This window comes from Cololabis saira, chromosome 5, assembly GCF_033807715.1.
Source record: "Cololabis saira isolate AMF1-May2022 chromosome 5, fColSai1.1, whole genome shotgun sequence".
NCBI lineage: Eukaryota > Metazoa > Chordata > Actinopteri > Beloniformes > Belonidae > Cololabis > Cololabis saira.
The window spans coordinates 49624483-49649099 of NC_084591.1; the positions used below are offsets into that span (position 1 = coordinate 49624483).

The 24617-nt window shown below is 43.4% G+C and overlaps 1 protein-coding gene across 1 annotated transcript in view; it reads right to left on the reverse strand.

Annotated features, from left to right (window-relative positions):
- znf423 (zinc finger protein 423) overlaps nt 1–24617 on the reverse strand; it is a 260684-nt gene that overhangs the window by 181706 nt on the left and 54361 nt on the right. Inside the window, exon 3 of the mRNA XM_061722329.1 lies at nt 13999–14208. Within this exon, the coding sequence (XP_061578313.1) occupies nt 13999–14208 (210 nt within the window). The remainder of the gene's footprint in view (nt 1–13998; nt 14209–24617) is intronic.

The window sequence follows — 24617 nt, forward strand, 5'->3', positions numbered from 1 at the left end:
GTAAATAGCTGAACGATACACACAAACACAGATATGCAAGACAGCAGAATCTGATGAGTGTTTGGAACTGCAGTCGAGGCTACGGCCTCCGTTTGTCGTACACAGTGAGAATAATTAAACACTGCAACTATGGACCTAATATCCTCTCTTCAACACACACACACACACACACACACACACACACACACACACACACACACACACACACACACACACACACACACACACACACACACACACACACACACACACACACACACACACACACACACACACACACACACACACACACACACACACACACACACACACACACACACACACACACACACATTCTACAACACAAACACAAATATTTACTCTCAGCAACAATTACCCACATTCACATGAAAAGGGAAAAGATGAGGGAGAGAAAAAAGGGAACAAGGAAGTTCCATTTTTAATCAAGTGTTTCTTTTCCTCTGAGCGGAGCAGGGCTGAATACGAGGAGGTTGCCGGTGCCAACACGCACACACACAACGTCTCCCTGTGTCCTTTGGCAAATTCTTCTTTTTCACTCTTGCATTAACTAAGTAAAAGTGGAAGAGAGTCAAAGTGGGAGGAGAAGGAGGAGGGCGAGGTGGAGGGAGGGAGGACGGGGGAAAGATGGGGGAGAAGAGAGAGAAAACGTCCCTGCAGAGTCTTTCTCCCTTCCTGGAGCGGGCCCGGCCCCGGCAGCGCCGCCTGTGTCATTTCCAGCGGCAGTGAATGCAGGTATTAATAAAAGCCCCATGGGGAAGAGCACACAATATAACCCTACATTTTCAGGCATTATGAAAGGACGGCCCCAGGGGTCCTCGGGCTCAACTTTCTAAGATGCAGGCATTGTAAAAAGACGCCCCCGGGGAGGACCCTGCAATAGAAATCTGCTGAATTCAAAGCATTTCCAGAGTCCTGGTGGGAGCCATTACTCCCACCGGAGGGGGGGGTGGGGGGGGTTACCTCTCTTCTCCCCTTCCAAACACTCTCCCTCTTTTTTCTTCTTCTTTTTTTTAACCAAACATGTGTTGCTGACATGTTGACAGATTGCTCAGTGAGGTGTTTAGGTGCATGCACAAGGCATGTCTGCTGAGACATGAGCTCCATCCCTCCCTCCTTCTCTCTCTCTTCTCTCACTGTTTCTCCCTCTCTCGTTCCCTTGCCAGCTCCCAAGTTCCATCCCTCCCTCCAACTGCAAACCCAAGCGCCCAAAACTGCTCCCATCCATATTTCATAAAGAAGAAACTAGGGCTGGAGAGACGGAGGGAGAGATGGAGATGGGGGAGAGAGAAGAGTTTAGGCAAGAGGGAGAAAAAGGAAAGAAGAGAGTGGCAAGGGAAAGAAAATAGGGAGAAGGGGGGGGGGGGTTGGAAGGAAAAAAGGGAAGATAAAGAGAGACAAAGCGGGATCAAGGGAGGGGAACGGGAGGAGAAGAGGACAGATAAAGAGAAGTAGAGCGATGTAGAGACTGGGAGAAGTCTGCAGTGAAAAATGAACCCTGTGATGAAAAATGACTTCACAACAACCCTGCTCCGTCTCTCCATCCCTCCCTCTCCGTCTCTCCATCCCTCCCTCTCCCTCTCCGTCTCTCCATCCCTCCCTCTCCCTCTCTGTCTCTCCATCCCTCCCTCTCCGCATGCCGTCCCCTCCCTCCTCCTCCCCGTCTTCTGCTCCTTCCCCCTATCCTCTGGTGCCGGCTCCTGCTCTCTCCCTGGAAAACCTGAGCGGCGGCCAGCTGTGCCTGTGTGTGTGTGTGTGTGTGTGTGTGTGTGTGTGTGTGTGTGTGTGTGTGTGTACACTTGTATGTATGCCAAGGGCTTAGCGCAGGAATCTTCGGGCCACCCCCGGGTACAGACACACAGAGGGAGGGAAGGGATGGGGAGGAGGGGAAGAGGGGCACATGGCGATGGAGGGCAGGAGAGGGGGAGCAAGGAGGATGGAAGCCAGCAGGAAAATAACAAACCAAAGCAGTGACTGCGTTTCCATTTATCAATAACCCTTTTAAAACCCCAATATTGGAAATAACCTGAATTTGCACGGCCATGTAAACACCAATATTCCCTTTGAATAACCTGAATTTGCTCATATTCCGTTCCGTTCCGTTTTTAAAAACCCCAATATGAGCCCTGGGTTACTCCTTTTAAAACCTGAATATTCGGTCATGTAAACGCCAAACGGAATTGCGTCATCACGTTCTCCGTGCGTCGCTGGTTTGACCCAGATATCCCGAATGATTAATTACCATGTAAACGGAATATTCTGAATGTTTCAGTAACCGGAATATTAGCAATAACTGAATTTTGACTGCATGTAAACGTAGTCATAGAACATAAGATAGGGGTGTAACAATATATCGTGCCACGAAAATCGCGATACAAAAACGTCAGGATACGTGTCGTGACAAACTGTAGCTGGTATTGGGTTATTAATATTAATATATTGTGTTTACTAGTAACATCCTATTGGTGCAGCAGGATCACCTGACGACCTCGACCCGCGGACCAAAATCTGACTCCGCTCAGAAGAAACTAGTACCGTTTCGGTCCCGATCACGTGACTCTTGGGGGGTTTTGAGCTCCGAACTTTTACTTATAAGGTGAGCATGAATCAATGTTTTTATCATGTAAAGATTGTGTCGTCCCCGACGGTGGGAGGATGAAACGATACCGGGGTTCACCTTACGGCCTCTGGCTGGAGCAGGTGAAGCTCTGAGCTCTGGCTCAAACACTTTGAGTTTGGGACTTTTCATAGTTTATTTATTTACTTGTATTTATTTATTTAATTGGAGTTGTTAAATTTCAGTCAAGTCATACATGAGAGAAACTATTCAGTTTGTGGCTAAATATTTGTACTTGTATGAAACTGAAGATGCATAATGCAAACCTGACATTTACTTTTAGTTCAGTTTGTGGAAAATGGTTGGCCTGGCTTTCTCTTTAAAACTTAAACAGTTATAAAGCATTACAAACTGTAACAATAGGGCAAACGCACAGCATTGTTTTGTATTTTGTGTTTTTCAAATAAAAGACCATTTCTTCCAGTCATATGTTCCTCATTCAAGGTTGTTAAAAAAATACTGCTATAATATTGTATCGTGAGATTAGTGTACCGTTCCACCCCTAACATAATGAAGGAACAGAGCTGATACTTGTGTTGTCCATCAACAGGAGGTGCAGGAGCGGTGTGTAAATGTTCTTCAGATCCCCCCCAGCTCTCTGCTAGAGACTGATCTGTGGTTTTAATAAGAGTCTGGGCCTCGCAGGACTCAGCTGCCATCCTGACGACAGACACGGCCCCGTGTGTGTGAGTGTGAGTGTGTGTGTGTGTGTGTGTGTGTGTGTGTGTGTGTGTGTGAGTGTGTGTGTGTGTGTGTGTGTGTGTGTGTGAGTGTGAGTGTGAGTGTGTGTGTGTGTGTGTGTGTGTGTGTGTGTTAGTGACAGCGGGTTGCAGCAGACGGAGAGAGCTTAGCGGTGGGGCAGCGGTCCCGCGGGGCCAAACCAGTCACCCAAGGGCCCAGGCGTGCACAAACAGATGCCCCTCCATCACCGAGTCCTCTCGCTCTTCACCTCCTCTCACCAGCTCTCTAGGTTTGGACCAGGGCCCCGGATCCATTCAAATGTCAAGAATCGATTTGATTCCGATTCTTAAGATACAGAATTGATTATCAAGATTTGATTCGATTCCGATATTGATTTGGGTTAGTGTTATTAAAACAGTTTTTTGAGCTGTTGCATGAATGATATGACTGTGTAGTTATGCAACGTATGAATACTTATATTGAGATTCAACAGCAAGTATTGCAGCTAATGAAGCTGTAAGGACCAACCAGCTCCCAGAATGCTGATAGAACTGCTTTAGGAAACATCGTGGGGCAGAATTATCAAACAGATCCAGGGAGGAAACGTATGAAATCAGTTCTATTTTTTAACACGTTCCCTTTTAATTTTTTCCATGTAACCCCAAAACACTATAAACAGTAATGAAATATAGACAATTTATTCAATTATTATATTTTTTTTTCACCTTGTCTGCACACATATTAATGGTTGATGCCATGCCGGTAGAAACCTGAGGCGTACATATGTGCATTATTACTATATTTAGTATACATACATATATATATATATATATATATGCATACACATACAAACCCAGTGATTTTTTTTTTTTTTTTTTTTGGGGTGGGGGGGGGGGGGTGTTGGGGGGGGTTGACATCCACTGCCAATCCAGGAAGCAGGAACACACGGAGGCACATGTCAAGCACTGGAAATCTGCAACAAAAACCACAAACAAAACACAAAACCGACAAAACCGACACGGAGCCGACCAAAACACAAGCAGCAATCGACCCAAATCTCGAGATACGAATACGGTCTGAGCTAAGCTACCGCTAACTAACTTCAAAAACTACAGAGCAAGCATGCAGGTGAACAAGCCAGTGTGTATGTCTACTGTATGTGTGTGTGTGTGCGTGTATGTATATGACTATGTGTGTGTGTATGTGTGTGTGTGTATGTATATGTATACGTGTGTGTGTATGTATATGTTTGTGTGGCTGTGTATGTGTGTGTGGCTATGTGTGTGTATGTGTGTGTGTATATGTGAATATGACTTAAGTAGCTGTATGTGTGCGTGTAAACGTGTGTATGTATGTGGCTAGGTGTGTGTGTGTGTGTGTGTGTGCGTCCGGGCTCCCCTGCCCCACCTGTGGAAGGATGTGCGGCTCACGCATCGGCCTCCACAGCCACTTGCATTCTCACCGACACAGACGCACATTCACGCACCGTTTCCCCCTCCCCGGGGGGGGTCCAGCAGCGTTTCCCCCTCCCCGAGGGGGTCCAGCACCGTTTCCCCCTCCCCGGGGGGGTCCAGCAGCGTTTCCCTCCCCGGGAGGGTCCAGCACCGTTTCCCCCTCCCCGAGGGGGTCCAGCACCGTTACCCCCTCCCCGGGGGGGTCCAGCACCGCCAGAAGGCACCCCAGGCTGCACGGCGAGCCCCGCCAGGCCCGGGCATCGCGACCCACCTATCCCAGGCCGGCGAGGAAACGCGGGTGTTGTGGGCCCCCCTCCCAACCCTGGTGTTAAGTGCATGTGATGAATGCCATAAAAACAGGGAGGGGGAGGACCAGGTATCAATTTGACACCGACCCCCCCTCCCGAACTAAATGTCCTTATCAAATGTATTTATTAAGTGCTGAATGTGCAGTGTCTACAGTGCTGTTAAAACCATAAGGGGGGGAGTGCCGGGCCACGCGGGACAATGCCCCCCACGACCCGGCCCCCCGGCCCCTTCTCCTATGTGCGTATGAATCGTGTAGGGGGGGAAGGAGGGGGAGCAGAGGCCGAAGCCAGGAAGCAGGACCAGCAGAGCCGGCCCTGGAAGGACGCCCACGCTCCCCCACCGGCCATCCAGTTGACGGGGGCCGGGCCGAGATATTTAAAGGCAAAAATATGGGATCAGTTATTCTTTTGTCCAACAAAACATTCCTTTTTTGGGCATAAACAAAAAAATAACAAAAGTTAGAATGTAATGATGAAAAAAAAATTGATCTTTAAACATAGGAATCGATTTTGAGGAATCAATATGAGAATCAATTTAGAATCGGAAAATTGATTTTTCAACACAGGCCTAGTTTGGACTCCTCGTACCCCTGCATCCCCCCCAGCTCTGAGCCGGGACACGACTCTACCTACACCTCACACACACCTCTCCTCCTACATGAGCGCACACACACACACACACACACACACATGCCACTTTCCACCCGCACTAAGAAGCCGCTAGCTGGGTTAATGATTTGCTATTTGTCACTGACAGCGGCAGCTTCCAACCCCCCGCCTTGACTGACAGCTCCCTCCTTTACCTGGCACACACCTTCCCCTGTCCTCTTCCAGTCGTTTCTGCAGACATCTTTTACTATCTCTCATCATTTACCTGGCACACTCCTTCCCTTGTCCTCTTCCAGTCACTTCTGCAGACATCTTTTACTCTCTCTCATCCTCTCTGGTTCAAACCCAGCGCACGTGTGTGTGGACGCTGAGCGTGGAGGTGTGTGTGAACGCTGAGCGTGGAGGTGTGTGTGGACGCTGAGCGTGGAGGTGTGTGTGGACGCTGAGCGTGGAGGTGTGTGTGCACGCCTGGCAGCTTTTAACGTTCAACTAAATGGCCAATGGATGCACAAACACACGGCCTTCGTAGCAGTTTTAATCTCTAAACACTTCACACTGACCCAGCCTGGTGTGTGTGTGTGTGTGTGTGTGTGTGTGTGTGTGTGTGTGTGTGTGTGTGTGTGTGTGTGTGTGTGTTCATGTGCCATAGTAGGGCCAGAGAATGTTCTCCATTTGATCCGTAGAGGTTCTTCTCCCCTTCTCTTCTCTTCTCCTCTCCTCTCCTCTCCTCTCTCCTCTCCTCTCCTCTCCTCTCCCCTCCCCTCCTCTCCCCTCCCCTCCCCTCCCCTCCTCCTCGGGGAGCTTTGCTCCACATTCTGACTCCTACTGAGACCCATCACCACTCCCCTGACTCTCCCTCTCAGTCTGTCTCTCTCACAGCGATATCCTCTCAAACGCAGTGAGAGCAGCAGACACGCGTCACACACTGCTCACTACACTACAGTTCTACAGTACAGTACTACAGTACAGTACTACAGTACGATCATCATGAAGAGAGCAGTTTATGAGGGGAAACTTTTCCTTCCTTCCTTCCTTCCTTCCTTCCTTCCTTCCTTCCTTCCTTCCTTCCTTCCTTCCTTCCTTCCTTCCTTCCTTCCTTCCTTCCTTCCTTCCTTCCTTCCTTCCTTCCTTCCTTCCTTCCTTCCTTCCTTCCTTCCTTCCTTCCTTCCTTCCTTCCTTCCTTCCTTCCTTCCTTCCTTCCTTCCTTCCTTCCTTCCTTCCTTCCTTCCTTCCTTCCTTCCTTCCTTCCTTCCTTCCTTCCTTCCTTCCTTCCTTCCTTCCTTCCTTCCTTCACGTTGTGCGTGGATTTAACACAGAACCATAAATCAACTTTACATAAAAACGTCATCAACGGGAATGTATCGTTTTTATCGCGAAATGACAAATTCTTACCGTGGGGAATTTTTTGACGGTATAAGGTGAATGGTAAAATATCACCCATCCCTACCGTCTAGAAGAAGATACTGCACCGGTGGCAGCCTGTTGCCGTTCCACTGGTCTTTTCTTCGTATCTTAAGATTTTTTTCATTCATTTCATACCTGCCTTTTTTTTTTATTATTTTCCACTCTGTGCTGCTTAACGGATATCTGCTTGTAATTCTGTGACTTTTTAACATCTGCCAAAATGAAAAACAACGATAATGGAAAAGTGGTTCACATGTTGCAGCATCTGGTTCATATTTCCAAATTAGCGCACGGAATAATATCCCAGATCCAGTCAGACTAAAGAGGAGATATTGAGGATGAAGGAGCATAACAGTGTTGCCTCTGATCATCACGGGATCATCATGAGATCAATTTGGAGTGATTAAGTCGGGATACATCGGTTATACTGGATGAACTTTGCCTCAAGTGGGATCGACAATCTGACAAATTAAACACAAAACTGAAGCTTGAAGCTTAACGAAAACATGAAATCAAAACCCAAAAACCGCATAAATAATTACAAACTGAAACGAGTGACTTCACTGTCACAAACCTACGTAGTATTTCTCCACAGTTCAAACCCAGTTGTAGATGGAAGTTGCAGAGGATAAAATAACAATGGAAAAGAGGCATGTAACACACACACACACACACACACACACACACACACACACACACACACACACACACACACACACACACACACACACACACACACACACACACACACACACACACACACACACACACACACACACACACACACACACACACACACACACACACACACACACACACACACACACACACACACACAGCCCAGTGATCAGGCTCCTGTACATTAATGTGTGTTATATTCAGCAGATGTGTGGGGTCTGTGGGCATGTGCGTGTTGGAGTGGGTGTACACACATTTATGTGTCATTGATCTGTGCCCCTGTGTGTGTGTGTGTGTGTGTGTGTGTGTGTGTGTTTGTCCAATTTACACTCAGATTAATGACGCCTCTTAACAGCCTTCTGCTGGAGTGGCACTGAATTACTCGGTGCTTCACTCCCGCACCTGGGACCCATTCAGCGCTCCGGCAGCAGCTAGCTGCTAACCCCGGCCCATTCGCTACAGGGGAACGGTTATCTTTACAGATACCAGCTCTTCTCCTAAAGAGGACTCCACACCGCCTATCACTGCTCCCTAGTCCCCACCGGGGACTCACATCACACTAGATACATCCAATAACCATCACTGACAAAGCTGAGAACATGGATCTACCATGGAATCAAAGTTATGGCTTTCACTTAGTGACTACGTTTACATGCAGTCAAAATTCAGGTTATTGCTAATATTCCGGTTACTGAAACATTGGGAATATTCCGTTTACATGGTAATTAATCATTTGGGATATCTGGATCAAACCAGCGATGCACGGAGAACGTGATGACGCAATTACCGTCATTTCTGCTTCTTCTTCCTGTATCCAAATTCAAAACAAATGCTGCTTCGCGCAACTTTTCTCTCACCTTCTTGTAAATCTTCTATCCCGGTACTTTCTACCGTCTACAAATGCAGAAATGTTCATATCCTTCAGTAGTGAAGACCCCTGGAGTCTCTTACTTGACTGAATTCCTCTGTGAACCAAATTGTTCACCATTCATATGCCAGATCATCTGTGCAACAGCAAAAGCGTAGCTTCTGTAAAGTCCAGACCTCTACGACTGAAACGTGGCGCAGGTGGGAGCTTTTTACGGTGGCCGAGACCCGCCATTGCGGAAAATTAAAGAAACGCTGCAAATAAAAATAAACGCAGCTGCAAATAAAATAAACGCTTTGCACATAAAATAAATGCTGAAAATAAAAACAAACGCCGCTGCAAATAAAAGAAACGCTGCAAATAAAAAAAAAACGACGCAAATAAAAAAGCCATAAGTGAATTACCGGGGACTATTTTTGCTGATGCACCGGTGTTTTTTTACGTGAGAGGAGAAGGAGAAGACAAAGAGGACGTAATTGAAAAAGAAGAAATAAGAAGAGCGAGGAATAATAAGAACAACGAACGAGAAAATACATGAAAAGGTTAGTGTTCAACGTCGCTACGTGTAATTTTTAATGTGCAACACCGGTGCATCGGCAAAAATAGTCCCCGGTAATTCACTTCCGTTGTGGCTTTTTTATTTGCGTGGTTTTTTTATTTTATTTGCAGCGGGGTTTGTTTCTGTTTGCAGCGTTACTTTTATTTTCAGCAATGGCGGGTCTCGGCCACCGTAGCTTTTGCTTCATTTCTACAATCATGAGCCCTTTCAGTGCACTATAACTAGACTCTGGGAGGGTTCATTCCCACAGAATATCTACAATTATGCCCAGAATTACCTTGAGGGTAAGTTATCTTTACATTCCATTTTATCTACAGTACATCAAGACAAGAGGGATACAAAAAAAACCTTATTCATTTCTGCGTGTAATATAATGATTTTGTCTGAGATTATTTTTAGAACCATGTTTCCTCATGTCTGAGGGCGACATCAGTGATTATTCTCAGAGTTTCTAGTAACTGAAAAAGTCCTTGACGTAAGCCAACTGCAAGACGATACCGGAGCTCGTTACATCCTGCAAGTTTGCCCCATCTGTCATGTTTTGCCAAGATAGCAAAAGTTAGAAAGTTTGGTTTCTGTCCAGGGACAAACACGTCAAACTGCAGCATGCACGAAGCATTCAGCATGAAGACATTCAACCCTCTTATGCAGATCCGGAGCGACGTTTGTTTATCCCGAGTAGTCGGTGTGTTTTTGGGGGCGTCCCCAGAGAATCTAAGAGGATTCTTTATTCAGTGTGTTTTCATTTAGCCTTCTACTCAATAATTACCAGAGCAGTTGTCCCAGCCTCTCCTCTATAGTCTATAACTCTCACATGCACAACCATGTATCCAGTACTGGAGTTGTAATAAAAATATCAGTGGGGATGGTGGATTTTATCATATGGGGACAGATAATTTGTGCTGATTACAAATAATATAATATATTACAAATAATAGCAGTGACCAAAACAGCTGCAGAAATACTGCAGGAATGACATAGCAGCAGTTAAATGCAGCCTTCTGTAAGCTTTAAATATCCACTGGGCTTACATCAAATACATCAAAACACAACAATAAAAAACACTTTTCTGAACTTATCAATATGACTCTGTCCTTCACAGGATAAGTAACATGGATCACTGCAAAAACTCACAATCTTAACAAGAATATTTGTCTTATTTCTAGTTAAAATGTCTCATTTTAGTAAAAAAATCTCATTACACTTAAAACAAGACTCATCACTGGAAAAAACAACAATTTTCACCTGTTTCAAGTTGATTTTCAATTAATATAAGTAGAAAAATCTGCCAGAGGAACAAGATTTTTTTGCTTGTAATAAGAAGATAAATCTTGTCCCACTGGCAGATTTTTCTACTTATTTCAAGTGAAAATTTACTTGAAACAGGTGAAAATTGTCAAATAAGTTATTTTTCTGGTGTTATTTTTCTGGTGATGACTGTAAATGTTGAAATAGCAGTAAAACCACATTCATTGATGAAATGACATAAGGGATGGAAAGGAGGGATGGCAGTTTTACAGGGGGATGATTTGGACCGTTTTTATTTCAGGGGGGATGATTTGGACCGTTTTTATTTCAGGGGGGATGATTTGGACCGTTTTTATTTCAGGGGGGATGATTTGGACCGTTTTTATTTTAGGGGGGATGATTTGGACCGTTTTTATTTCAGGGGGGATGATTGGGACCGTTTTTATTTCAGGGGGGATGCCATCCCCCCTCATCCCCCCTCATCCCCCCTCAACTCCAGTACTGCATGTGTGCATGTATGCATGCATGCACGCACCGGTACCACAACATCCTGCATGCCGGCACACAGACCCTGCAGAGCCGGCTGATTGCTCTGCAATCTCAACCTCTCTTTCTCCAGGGAAAAACATGTTTTATCATTTCATTTCTCCCGTGTTCCCTCTCACCCGGCTCAGCAACATGCAGCCCCTACAGACTGCTCTGCTGGAATCAGAGGCCACATCCTGTGCTCTGACAGCAGCGCTGCACTCTTGGCTGGGGATGCTCTCCGAGCGAGCGCGGTGGATGCGTGATTGTGACACATCATGGATAAGTAAAGCCATGTGTGCATGCTTACACCAGGGCCGGGAGAAGAACTCGATACGTTACTGGGTTTCTCCTTTTGAAAAGACTAGCTATCGTGTTGTGTATTGCATCATATCTTCTGCCAAGTTTCTGTAGCTTTAAACCCCTCCTTCAATAGAAGCAGCTCTGCCTATCAGGTGGAGGACAAGCCCCATAAACATAGAGCATTAGCTGATTATCTTGGGGAGAAACACACACACACAGCTTTTATTCAGTGCTGTTCTCGTCTTCCTAGTTGCTTTAAGCCTTTTTACAACAAGACATACTCACAAACTCTCATTCAGCACTTCTTAGAACAGCCGTCGGCAACCCAAATTGTTTTAGAACCATATTGGACCAAAAACACAAAAAACAAATATGTCTGGAGCCGCAAAAAATGAAAAGTCTTGTATAAGCCTTAGAATGAAGACAACACATGCTGCATGTTTCTATATTAGTTAGAACTGGGGGAAGATTTTTTTTTTCATTATGCAATTCGAGAAAAAAGTCGAAATGTCGAGAAAAAAGTCGAAATGTTGAGAAAAAAGTTGAAATGTCGAGAAAAAAGTTGAAATTTCGGGGAAAAAGAAGAAGAAAAAAGGAAAAAAAAGGTCAAAGATTTTTGGAAAAGCTCCAGGAGCCACTAGGGCGGCGCTAATGAGCCGCGGGATGCCGACCCCCGTTTTAGAAGACGAGCTTCTCTATTTTGTTGGCTGATTCCAGTTCAGGTTTTAAAGCCCTGACCTGTCCATTCAGATTCTTGTGTTTTTTGTTGAAACTGAACATAAAAACACTGACCATTGAATAACTTTGACACGTTCTCCAAAACGGCAGCAGATTACAAGCCTTCTTTCCCCCATAAATGCATCAGTTCTGTGCCAGGATGCGTTTACTGACGAGAAAAACAAACCGCGTTTCTCAGAGTCCGATCAGCCGATAACTCGTCCAAGAGAGTCAAGCTTGCATCAAAAAGAAAAAAATATCCGTTGCATTTACTTCCAACTATCAAATCAATATCTGGTCAATGAACTGATGTTTAAATTGTGCATTTTCTCTTTAGTAGTAGGGGTTTTTTGTTTTCTCTTCAAATCGCAACATTCTTTATATATAAGTGGTACCAGACCAAACATCAGTAATTATACAGAATCTGGAATATCATTGACGAGAAAACAAACCGTTTCTCAGAATCCGATCAGCTGATAACTCGTCCAAGACAGTCAAGCTGAAGAATAATCCAGTTAAAGTCATCGGTCTCCAGCTACAACCCAACTTCTTAGCCTGTTCCAACCTCCCCCTAATGCTGCTCTCTCTCTGACGTATAAACACACAGCGACTGAAACGTTAGGTTTGCAGTGGATTAGAGCGATCCAAGCACCGCTCCTGGTCATGCTGGATAGACAATCAGTCTTTAGTATTTGTCATTCCAACAACTCTCTTGACATTGTCTGCAACTCTTTAACTGCAGACCATCTCATGAAGATACGGGTCAATGACCAATAAGGATTTTCAACAGGTCAATTTTAAAATAATTAAAAATAAGAATATCTATTGCAGTAGTTCAAACATTAAGAATGCTGTGTACACATAAATTCATATAAACATTTTAAATTGATTGATTTCAGAGATTTTTGTCAAGATGAATTGGCACTAGCCTTAAAAAAGGTCATGTGGTGCAACCATGACTCATATTAAAATAAATTCATTTCCTTAATATCTTGACATCTTTTTTTTTTTTTTACAAGTTTTCAGTATTATACAAAAATGGTTGTTTTTTAATGGTCGCGCCACATGATATTTCATAAAATGGATCATCAGTCAAACTTTGTTTGTATATTATGATGGAAATATAAATACAAATGTGTTGCAATCTTATACACTCCAAGACAGTTCAGAAATCAGGTCATATATCTGGTATTTGTTTTATCCATTTAAACCTTTTTTGAATGAAAAAAAATCTGTTTTCTCAGAAAATATAGGCGTCACATCATTGACCCGTGAACAGAAACGCACACTTCCTGAATTCCTGCGTGTCCCCAACACTTGTGTAGGACCAGAGAGGCGTGTGAATGCTGCTGGGGTTGGGTGAATGAGAGGTTGGGTGAGGCAGGGGTCCCACCATCTACATTTCACAGTCTCTAGAAACACTATCTTTACCAGTTTAAACAAAGCCAGCTCTCCCCCTCCCCACCTCTTCATCCCTCTATCAAAAGTAAACACTCACACCCTCACATGCCAGGAGGAGAGCGCTGCCTCGTGTGCGCTGGCTTGTTAAGGGAGCGTTTGGATTAATCTGTAGGAACCAGATGCCCCTGCTGCGTTCCTTTCAGCCACTCCATTAATTACACCAGTACTAATAACGGCCTTTGTGTGAGTCCCTCTGGAACATATGGGTATTACTGATTCCAATAGCTATAGGTATTTAGAAACAGGAGCGGTTTCTCTCACCCAGGAAACTGGAACGCTGGTAAATCTACATGATGTAACTGAAGGGGTTTCAGCTGAAACCATATCAGCCTCTCCACTTAAACACCAGCTGTTTGTTAACAACTGGTCTGCTCATGCATTCAAGAAAACACAGAGTTGCAATTAGGGACTGATTGATAAGGTTTTACAGAGTCAGAGCCGTCCTTTTCAGGAAATCCCAAGGATGCTGGACAATTAGCAGCTCTGTACTTGTGATTTTACTAAAGAAAAAGGTCAAATACAGTATGCAGAAGGGTAAGGGGTCTTACCGGCCGGGCAGTGGTTGGTTCTGTGTTCACTGAGCTCAGCCAGACAGTCAAAGTCCTGCTGACAGTTGTCACAGGTGAAGATGGACTCGTCGTCCAGGTCGTCATCGTGCTCTCTGTCGTCGCGCTCGTCCGGCTCCTCCTGCTCTCCGTCCTCCCCGCCGGCCGGCTGGCCTTCTTTAGGCTCCAGCTCTCTGTCCGACGCAGGGACTTCTGGGGAAACACAACAGGCAGGGAGGGTTTATGATCAGCAGCTGCATGCTTGGTAGCTGATCGGCTAAGAGAAGCTTTCTATTGAGCACTTCCATCTTCAATCACTCACTATTGCATCAACAAAAAGCTATCCGTTGCATTTACTTCAGACTATCAATCAATATCTGGTCTGAACTGATGTGTGCATTTTCTCATTAATAATAGGGTTTTTTTTGTTTTCTCAGTAACACTTTATAATAACTATCCATTAACTAGTTAATAGATCATTAGTAAACAGTTAATTAATAAGCTATTAATGACTTGTGAAGTATTTGTTAACAGTCTGTTAAGGATTCATGATGATGCCTTATAGATAGTTAATAGGTCATTAATAAACTGATAGTGAATGAGTTATAAATGACTTGCTAAATAACAGTTACCGTATTTTCCGCACTATGAGGTGTACCGCACTATAAGGCGCACCTTCAATGAATTATGAATTTTAAAACTGTTTCCATATATAAGGCACACTATAAGGCGCACTAAATATCTGGTAAAATACCGACTATAGTGGCTGGGATTGAGTTACGTATCTACCTGATGGAGCTGCGCTACAGGAAATGCTACAAAATCCTACAGCAAATGCAAAAAAAAAACAAGAAGAAAAGTACCGTATGTCAAACTTTATTAACAAAATAAAAACCAGCTTTGCTCCCTCTCGTCAAAGTCTCCATGATGTGAGTCAGCGTCGCTGCTGTTGTTTGAACGTCTGTGACGATTCCTGACGTTTTTAGCGCCGTTACTCCGGCGACACCAACTACATTACCCACAATCCCCCTGACTACATTACCCACAATCCCCCTGACTACATTACCCACAACCCCCCCGACTACATTACCCACAATCCCCCTGACTACAGTAACAGACATTACCGTAATGATCATATATAAGGCGCACTGCCGGTTTAAAAAAAAAAAAGGCTTTTAGGCTTTTTATAGTGCGGAAAATACGGTAACAGTTTGTTAAGGATTTTAACTGTGCCTTATAGATAGCCTATAGATAACTTACAAGCTGTTAGTTAACGAGTTATAAATGACTTGTTCACTGTATGATAATGATTTAAAACTATACCTTATAAATTAGTAATAGATCATGAGTAAATTACTTACTAATGACTTGTTGAGAATCAGTTAATAGTTTATGTTATTGGGACAAACTATTCCTCATTTATTAACTGTTAGTAAATGAGGAATCTATTCTAATCTAAAGGAAAGGAAAGGAAAGGAGAGCAAAGGAAAGGAAAGGAAAGGAAAGGAAAGGAAAGGAAAGGAAAGGAAAGGAAAGGAAAGGAAAGGAAAGGAAAGGAAAGGAAAGGAAAGGAAAGGAAAGGAAAGCAAAGGAGAGCAAAGGAAAGGAAAGGAAAGGAAAGGAAAGGCTACTAGCGGACTGGGGCTTACAACATACTTAATATATTTTATAAATAAGCTAAATAAAGTTTGCTTCTACATTATAAATATTGGTCAATTCAGAAGGTTATGAGGCCATTACTTTGAATGAACATCAAAGTTCCTGTAAAAGGCTCATACTCTGCTAACTAAGTGATGTGTTGTTGTTTCCACATCACAGCCATAAACGGAGCAAACACATCCATGGCTGTTGTTCAGTCGGAGGGAATCCTTTGTAACATCCAAAATGCACCAGATGGTAAAATATTTAGTTTAGAAGCCACTACAGTCTGTCTAGAAAATAAACAGCTGCACTGGAATTAAAACTTATGGCAAAATGAAAAAAATTATTCCCTACTTTTGGAGGATAATCATTCAACTTTTTTATTCATTTATTTTTCTAAACAAGTAAATCAAACACTTTACAGTTGAAAATTCTGGCTTTGTAAAATATACCACAAAAAGATGAACAGACTTTATGGAATTATGTAACCATGAACCAAAGAAGTCCCAATTACCAGTTTGTGGGACCTCTTGTCAGCTTTCTTTTATGGCGTTCTCTAATGAAAACCAAATTTGACATAAATCAGGCTGCAACTATCTCATACTGCAGTTGACAATTTTACAAGCCTCCACTTCATTGTCCACAATTCCCACCATAAATTTTCTTTGGGATGGGGATCTGGACTGTTTGTTGTCCACATTATTGAGTGTAAATGTAGTAAAGACAGTAAGTACACTAGCTGGCAGGAAACACAGAGCAAACTAGGGGCAGTTTTCCAGAGCTAATGGTCTAAACCAGCTAACCAACACGGAGCCGTCCTGTGCTAATGAGCATGCAGTCGGCTTATGGTGCTTTTACACTAGTAGGCCAGTCCAGTCGGGCTGAGTAGGTACTAGTGTAATCTGACATCATCACACTACAGGCCACCGATTGGTCGGGGGGTTGGAGTCAGACGTCTGATGCCACGTTTACACGTAGCCGGGTATTTACAAAAACGGATATTTCCCCCTCTACGTTTTGAAAAATCCCATCATTTCCAGGAACCCACATAAATATCTGTTAAGGTGCTATGAGCAGCCAAACCTACAGGGGGCAGTGTAACGAGAAGATAAAGTCATGCTAGCCAATCAGAATCCTGGAAAAAAACATCAACAAATGACACGAGTAACTTCCAGTTACTTCCAAGATGAACCAGAGTCTTTGGTTTGGAGTGACAGAGAAGTGGAGTTACTTTTAAGTGTGAGTTTAGAATATAAAACAAGTCAAATACAAGAAAATATTCACGGTTACAAACAAATTGTAAACACAGGTGTCACTCATGACGCTGGTGACGTTTCTGTCTCATAATGTGACGTTCTGAAGCCTAAATGTCAGTTTCTCTCCGTTTACAAGCAAACATGAAGACGGAGGTTTTGAAAATCTCCACTTTGGCCGGAGTTTTCAGAAATGGTCATTTTTGGTGACTGAACTTCGTTTTCGTGTAAACGAACGGCCAAAACGCAGGAAAACACAAACGTTTTTGCTACGTGGAAACGGGGCCTGAGTCAGGATGTGGAAATCAGCGAAAGAGCGACTCACGGCTTCTTGTTGATTTTATTCGACCAGCAATGGCAGCAAAAGTCTGTTTCATGGTCCAACTCTGAGGTGCAGAGGTTCATAAACCTGGTGCTGAGGAGAGAATTAAAAAGGGATCTAGACGGGTGATAAGGAACGACCAGATCTACCAGGAACAAAAAAAAGCGTCATCGCTTGAAGCTTCTCTCACTCTCATCTTTTAACTTGATATGGAACACAAGCCACAGACCCAGCAGCACATCTATCATCTCCTCCAGGTTCTACATCTTTAGTGTTGTTATCTTCTCCATTTAGATACACAATCAAATACGTCACAGCAGCTTCATTCCAACCTCCTACTTCTGGTCCTGGTGCTGAATTATTATGGAAAATAAACCAGGCTGAGTTGAGTGGAGGCGAGCAGAGATGAGTAGGTACTAGTGGAAAAGCGCCATAAGTGAATGGATTTGAAGTGACGAAGGTGACGAGTACCTTGTGTGCTTCGTGTCAATTGGTTGTGATGGTATGTGTTGTTGTTAGCGCAAACTTCCTCACCAAATCTACTTTTGTTTCTTGCTGTAGAGTTGATAGCTGCCATCTCCCCTGCTACTGTTATCTGACATGCAAGCTGATGCCCAATACAGATTTATCACAGAATATCACTGTCCAATCATCCGTAGTCCATGACTCTTCAGCCCACTGTAACCCTGTTGTCTTTTGTTGAACTGCTATTAATGGTTTATGTTTGTATTTTCTGTCTTGGAAAGCCTGTTTCCTTCAGCTAACTTCTTGTCATAAACAGCAACGCCAGTTTCTGCTCATTTGCTTCTTTTTTTATTTGCTGCATTCTATATTTTCACAGCATTTTACTTAGACTTTTTTGTCCTGGCGCTCCAATGTTCCCTTTGGTCAACCAATAAGTTTTCCTTTTGAGCCCTCATTTATTTTCTACCTGACAATTCTCTACACAACCAATGAATCAGGGACTGTGTTTCCAGCATCAAAAACCCTTTTAAAACCCGAATATTGGAAATAACCTGAATTTGCACGGCCATGTAAACACCAATAACCCCTTTGAATAACCCGGATTTGCTCATATTCAGGTTTTTAAAACTCCAATATGAGCCCTGGGTTACTCCTTTTAAAACCTGAATATTGGGTCATGTAAACGCCAAACGGAATATCCCCATCAAACGGAACAGGAATTTGTTTTCTGTGCATGCTCTGTTCACAAGGAATCCTGGTCTTTTGAGTCCAGGAAGTTCTTATAAACACGGAGAAACCAAGACCAGGAGGAGACTAATCACTTCATAAATGTAATGAAGGATATGAACATTTCTGCATTTGTAGACGGTACAAAGTACCGGGATAGAAGATTTACAAGAAGGTGAGAGAAAAGTTGCGCGAAGCAGCATTTGTTTTGAATTTTGACACAGGAAGAAGAAGCAGAAATGACGGGAATTGCATCACGTTCTCCGTGCGTCGCTGGTTTGATCCAGATATCCCAAATGATTAATTACCATGTAATGGAATATTCCCAATGTTTCAGTAACCGGAATATTAGCAATAACCTGAATTTTGACTGCATGTAAACGTCGTCACTGAGGTAAAAAGGAGAAAGGAAAAAAAACGGGATGAACAACATTTGTTGAAAGTACCATTATTCCTTTTAGAGAAGGGGATTATTCCCAGACAAACACACAAATAAAAAGTGACAATACATACCGGTAATACTAAAAAGAAATTCAATATTTGTACATCCTTATGAAATAGACTAAAGTAAAAAACAAGTGGAAAAAACATAGTTTATGAGTTTATGTTAACGACAGTGAGACAAAAGCTCTTTTCAGCTGTGATGTATTTTGGGGAGGTTTATTGGGAGGTGGGGGATGCTGGGAGGTGGGGGACTTGTAGCTGAGGTGATTGGGTGCTCAGTGGGTTTGCAGGAGAGGAACACGGTGATGGAGTGAGAGATGAAGGGATGACGGAGGGGAAAGGGAGGTTGTTGGCCATCTGTCCAGTGGTGAGAGCTCCGTCTGGCCGGGGAGGGAGAGAAGTCCCTTGGCCGACGTGCACACATGTGCATGCTCACCTACACACCCCTAATCCATGGACGCACACACACACACTTATACTCAAACACAGACACAGCTGCGAGACACAAATGCACAAATATGCAGATCCACGTACCTGTGTGCATACTAGAATGTAAAGATGCATTGTTTGGCAGAGCAAAGCCCTTTTTTTGGCATAGTCTCTCTCTATTAACCTGAGGGAAAGCCAAACAGGATTGGTTTACAAGTTCAAAATAAAAGAGTAAAATAGAAAAACAGTCAAACTGAAATTTACCCCATTTCACCTCATTTGGTAAATTTGAGGAAGATGTTCTGAAGCATCGAAAACATATTTGAGCAGAAAGCAGGCAAAGGCACACACCGTGCACACTCTCCCCTGGGTGCCCTGATGCCAGAGGTGAGGGCAGCGCCAACTCCAACGCATGCCAACACAACCTGCTGTCATAGCAACAGAGGGAAGAGGCTGACGAAACCTTTCTATCTTCTACTCCTTAGTCCCTTATTTTCTCTGTCTTATTTACTTGTCTGCTCATTTGTTGATTTGGTTTTCAGCTCTGCAGTCACCAAGCAGAGGCATAAAGACAAAGATGGGTGTCAGAGGAGTCACGCAGCGTTTCAGGTTTCAGGACAATCCACAACAAACAAAGGCACGTCGGAAATCGTAAAAAGTAAGTGTGCAGATGCCAAAGCTGATATTCAATCTTTTTACTTCTTAGCTTTTCAAGTCAAACTTTTACGAAAACACTTAAATGTAAATAAATGAAATATTTAATGACATGGTTTGGGGGGAAAAGAAATGTGCCCTTGACAACAACAGTCAAACATTTAAGACGAAAAGAAAAACTTGCTGAAATAGGGATGGGAATTGATAAGATTTTTTCGATTCCGATTCTCTTATCGATTCTGCTTATCGATTCCATTCTTTATCGATTCTCTTATCGATTCTCATTTGGAAAAAAGGAGAAAAAACAATTTTAGTATCAACTTTGTTTTAATAAAACAAAGTTGATACTAAAATACTAAAAAGAAACAATTTTAGTATCAACTTTGTTTTAATAAAACAAAGTTGATACTAAAATTGTTTCTTTGTTTCAATGTCTTTGTTTCTCCAATCTTTTTTGTTCAAAGATATAAAACTTTTATATCTTTGAACAAAAAAAATATAAGTGAGGTCTAAGATGCCCCCAGCCTTAGGCTCCTCGATGGTGCCAGGGGGTCCCCACAAAATAATTTGTAATATACAGTAAAATATGTATTTAATATAAAATAATAATAATAAAATAAATATTCTTCTGTAGAAATTAACGAAAAACAACAAATTATTTTGTAGCAATTACACAAGAATGTCCAGTAACATGTTCAACACCACAAACTTAGTCCCTGCTGGTGACATTCATCTATTCTGGCCTGATATTCTTTAGTGGTAGAGTTAGTGGTAGAAGCTCTTTAACTTCTCCATAGATGAGCTGACGAGCTGCAGCTGTGTCAGGAGAGCTGTCCGTCGGCATGAAAAGCATGAATTATGGTTCCGCGTTAAATCGACGCAGAGCCTACGGCGTAAGGTACGCGGCGACGCGCGCCGTACGGTGCGTGTTGCCGCGTACCCTACGCCGTAGGCTCTGCGTTGGTGTAACGCAGAACCATAAATCAGCCTTACCACACGCCGGCTGACTCCGCGCTCCCAGCGGATCACCCGGCCGAGTCCTAACAGTTTCCCCCTTCTGTTGAAATGTCCACATTGCAAGAATTGTCGCCCTGTTGTCATCCTTTTTGGTAAAATGTAACCAAACTTTCCAGCGTTTATGCCGCTTTGTCCCCGTGTTTTCCTGCTGGGCACGAATGCGCACGGTGCGCTATGTGCTTGGTGACGTCATTCGCGCCCACTGGAATCGATAAGGGAATCGTTTGGGGAAAAAGGCAAACGATTCCAAGGAATTGAAACACTGGGAACCGGTTCTCAACAAGAACCGGTTCTCCATTCCCATCCCTACTGAACACAATACAGCTGTAGGCTGTATCTTTTCTCCTGTAAAAAAACATTCACAAACTCAAAACTGTGGTTTTACCATCTTCTGAATGTAAGCAGCAGGTAAACCAATGTTCAATTTGGTTGTCAAGTTGCATTTTTGGTCTGTATCATAATCAATGTTACAGGACTGTCTCAGAAAATTTGAATTTTGATAAAGTTCTTTATTTTCTGTAATGCAATTAAAAAAACAAAAATGTCATACATTCTGGATTCATTACAAATCAACTGAAATATTGCAAGCCTTTTATTATTTTAATATTGCTGATTATGGTTTACAGTTTAAGATTCCCAGAATATTCTAATTTTTTGAGATAGGATATTTTAGTTTTCTTAAGCTGTAAACCTGATCAGCAATATTAAAATAATAAAAGGCTTACAATATTTCAGTTGATTTGTAATGAATCCAGAATGTATGACATTTTTGTTTTTGTAATTGCATTACAGAAAATCACAATATTCTAATTTTCTGAGACAGTTCTGTATGCTCAGAGTTAAGTTAAAACATTATTTGTTGGAGCGTTTTTGAGTGGACAATTTTTTTTATTTTATTTTTTTATCCCCAATGATGAGATATTTTACCAACAGCATCCTCAGTGCCTGATGTAGCCCACCCTTGCTACACGGGGAGCTTTTTTCATAATACCCCTTAACTTAATTCTTATTGAAATCCCCAAACCACCTTTTCCCATCTCTGACGCTCCGTCCCCACCCAGATGCAGCAGAACGCAGCAGCAGGCTAACTTACTGAAGGCAGGCAGCTCCCATAGGTGCTCAGGGTGCAGAGCCGTGTGTGTTGGAATACTGATTGAATAGTATGACAGTGTTCCCTAACCTAGATAGCTATTGTGTTCTTTTTTCACACACACACTCATATATTGGTGAGCTTTAGCTGTGGTTACACACAAACACACAAATACACTCACAGCCCACTCACTCTACTGAGAACCATTATCTGTGAGTCACAGACTGTTCCTATGCCAGGAATAACTGCACAATCTCCCACTAACCTGCACAAAACACACATGCACACATATACACAGGCCTACCGATCTCAGGCAAAGACACCCTGTTTTGGTTTTACGTCATCCACAGACACAAACAATAGTGTGACATCTTGTCTTGCGGTTTAACTCGGTTTAACTTTCACAAGCACAAATACTGTCGGTTCCCTCACCATTCTTCTCCTCAATGCTGCCTTAAATACCATCAACCACTCCATTCTCCTCAGCCGCCTAAAATCCATAAGCATCAATGACTACGTTTACATGCAGTCAAAATTCTGGTTATTGCTAATATTCCGGTTACTGAAACATTCTGAATATTCCGTTTACATGGTTATTAATCATTCAGGATATCTGGATCAAACCAGCGACGCACGGAGAACATCATGACGCAATTCCCGTCATTTCTGCTTCTTCTTCCTGTATCCAAATTCAAAACAAATGCTGCTTCACGCAACTTTTCTCTCACCTTCTTGTAAATCTTCTATCCCGGTACTTTCTACCGTCTACAAATGCAGAAATGTTCATATCCTTCATTACATTTATGAAGTGATTAGTCTCCTCCTGGTCTTGTGTTTCTCCGTGTTTATAAGAACTTCCTGGACTCAAAAGACCAGGATTCCTTGTGAACAGAGCATGTGCAGAAAACAAATTCCTGTTCCGTTTGATGGGGATATTCCGTTTGGTGTTTACATGACCCAATATTCGGTTTTAAAAGGAGTAACCCAGGGCTCATATTGGGGTTTTAAAAACCTGAATATGAGCAAATTCTGGTTATTCAAAGGGGTTATTGGTGTTTACATGGCCGTGCAAATTCGGGTTATTGCCAATATTCAGGTTTTAAAAGGGTTATTGATGCTGGAAACACAGTCAGTGACTCCGCCCTCTCCTGGTTTAACTCATACCCGTCTGAAAGATCTCACTATATCCCAATAAACAATCCCACACCACCTCTGTCTCACATGGAGTCCCCCAAGGCTCAGTGCTTGGCCCCACCCTCTTCCTCCTCTACATGCTCCCACTTGGTCTCATCATCCGCCACCATGGATTTCACTTTCACTGCTATGCCGATGACACTCAAATCTACATCACCACCAAAACCATCTCTCGCACTATTCTCTCCACCCTCACCAACTAACTCACCGACATAAAAACCTGGATCAACCACAACTTCCTCAAACTTAACAGCAATAAAACTGAAATAATAATCTTTGGCCCAAAATCCACCCTCCCAGAACTTCTCACTCTGTCACTCCCTCCTCCCTGGTCAGAAACCTTGGCATCTACATGGACCCTGCACCCTCCTTCAAGTCAAACCTAAACATCCTTCTTCCCCCTCCGGAACATAGCACGCCTTTGACCCACTCACTTCTCACTGCTGAAACACTAATTCCTGCCTTCACCACCTCCAGACTCGACTACTGCAACAGCATCCCGTACGGTCTCCCCTCCACTGCTCTACAAAAACTTCAATATGTTCAAAACTCTGCTGCATTTCAAGATCCCCCTCACCACCTACAAAGCCCTAAACAACCTTGTCTCTTCATACCTGACAGATCTCTTCCATTGCCCCATGCACCCCCATCTAACACACTCCACTGATGCCAACACGCTCACCCCCATCACCAGGACCAAATACCACTCCATAGGGGACAAAGCCTTTGCCATTGCTGCCCTACTCTCTGGAACTCCGCCCCCCTGGCCATCCATAGCTCTGATTCACTGCCGTCTTTCAAAAGTCATCTCAAAACCCATTTCTTCAACATCACCCACAACACCTGATCAATCTTTTTTTCTACGTAAGTCACTCCTGGGCATTGCTCCCTCTACCAGGTCCTGCACTGAGCTCAGGTCTCCTCCTTAAACTGAGGAGTGAGCAGCAGCTTCTTTTCACCAGACAGGGTGGGGTTTCTCTGGCCGGACGTAGCGCGTTGAAGGATCACGTTATTCCGGCCAGATCCTCCCCACCCCATCTGGTGCCCCGGTTGGCCAGAGGGGGCAGTAGAGCCCAGGACTGTTGTATGTTTTTAAGGTAGCTCACATGCAAACTCCACACTGAAAGGCCCTTTCACCAACCCCAACCAGGGTGTGGTGCTGAAGTCATCAACTTAACACGCACTCAGCGCCCACAACATCAAAACACAGAATTTACCAACATGGGAAAATTGACGTCGGCCATCGCAGTGAATGCCGGTAACGGTACATTTTCGGTGTATCGCCCAGTCCTATTTTGCCTCTAATGAGGAAAGGTATGCCATAGGTATAATCTCAGGACAATAGGCTGTTTGCAATTTGATAAAAAATGAAAACATAAATATATAA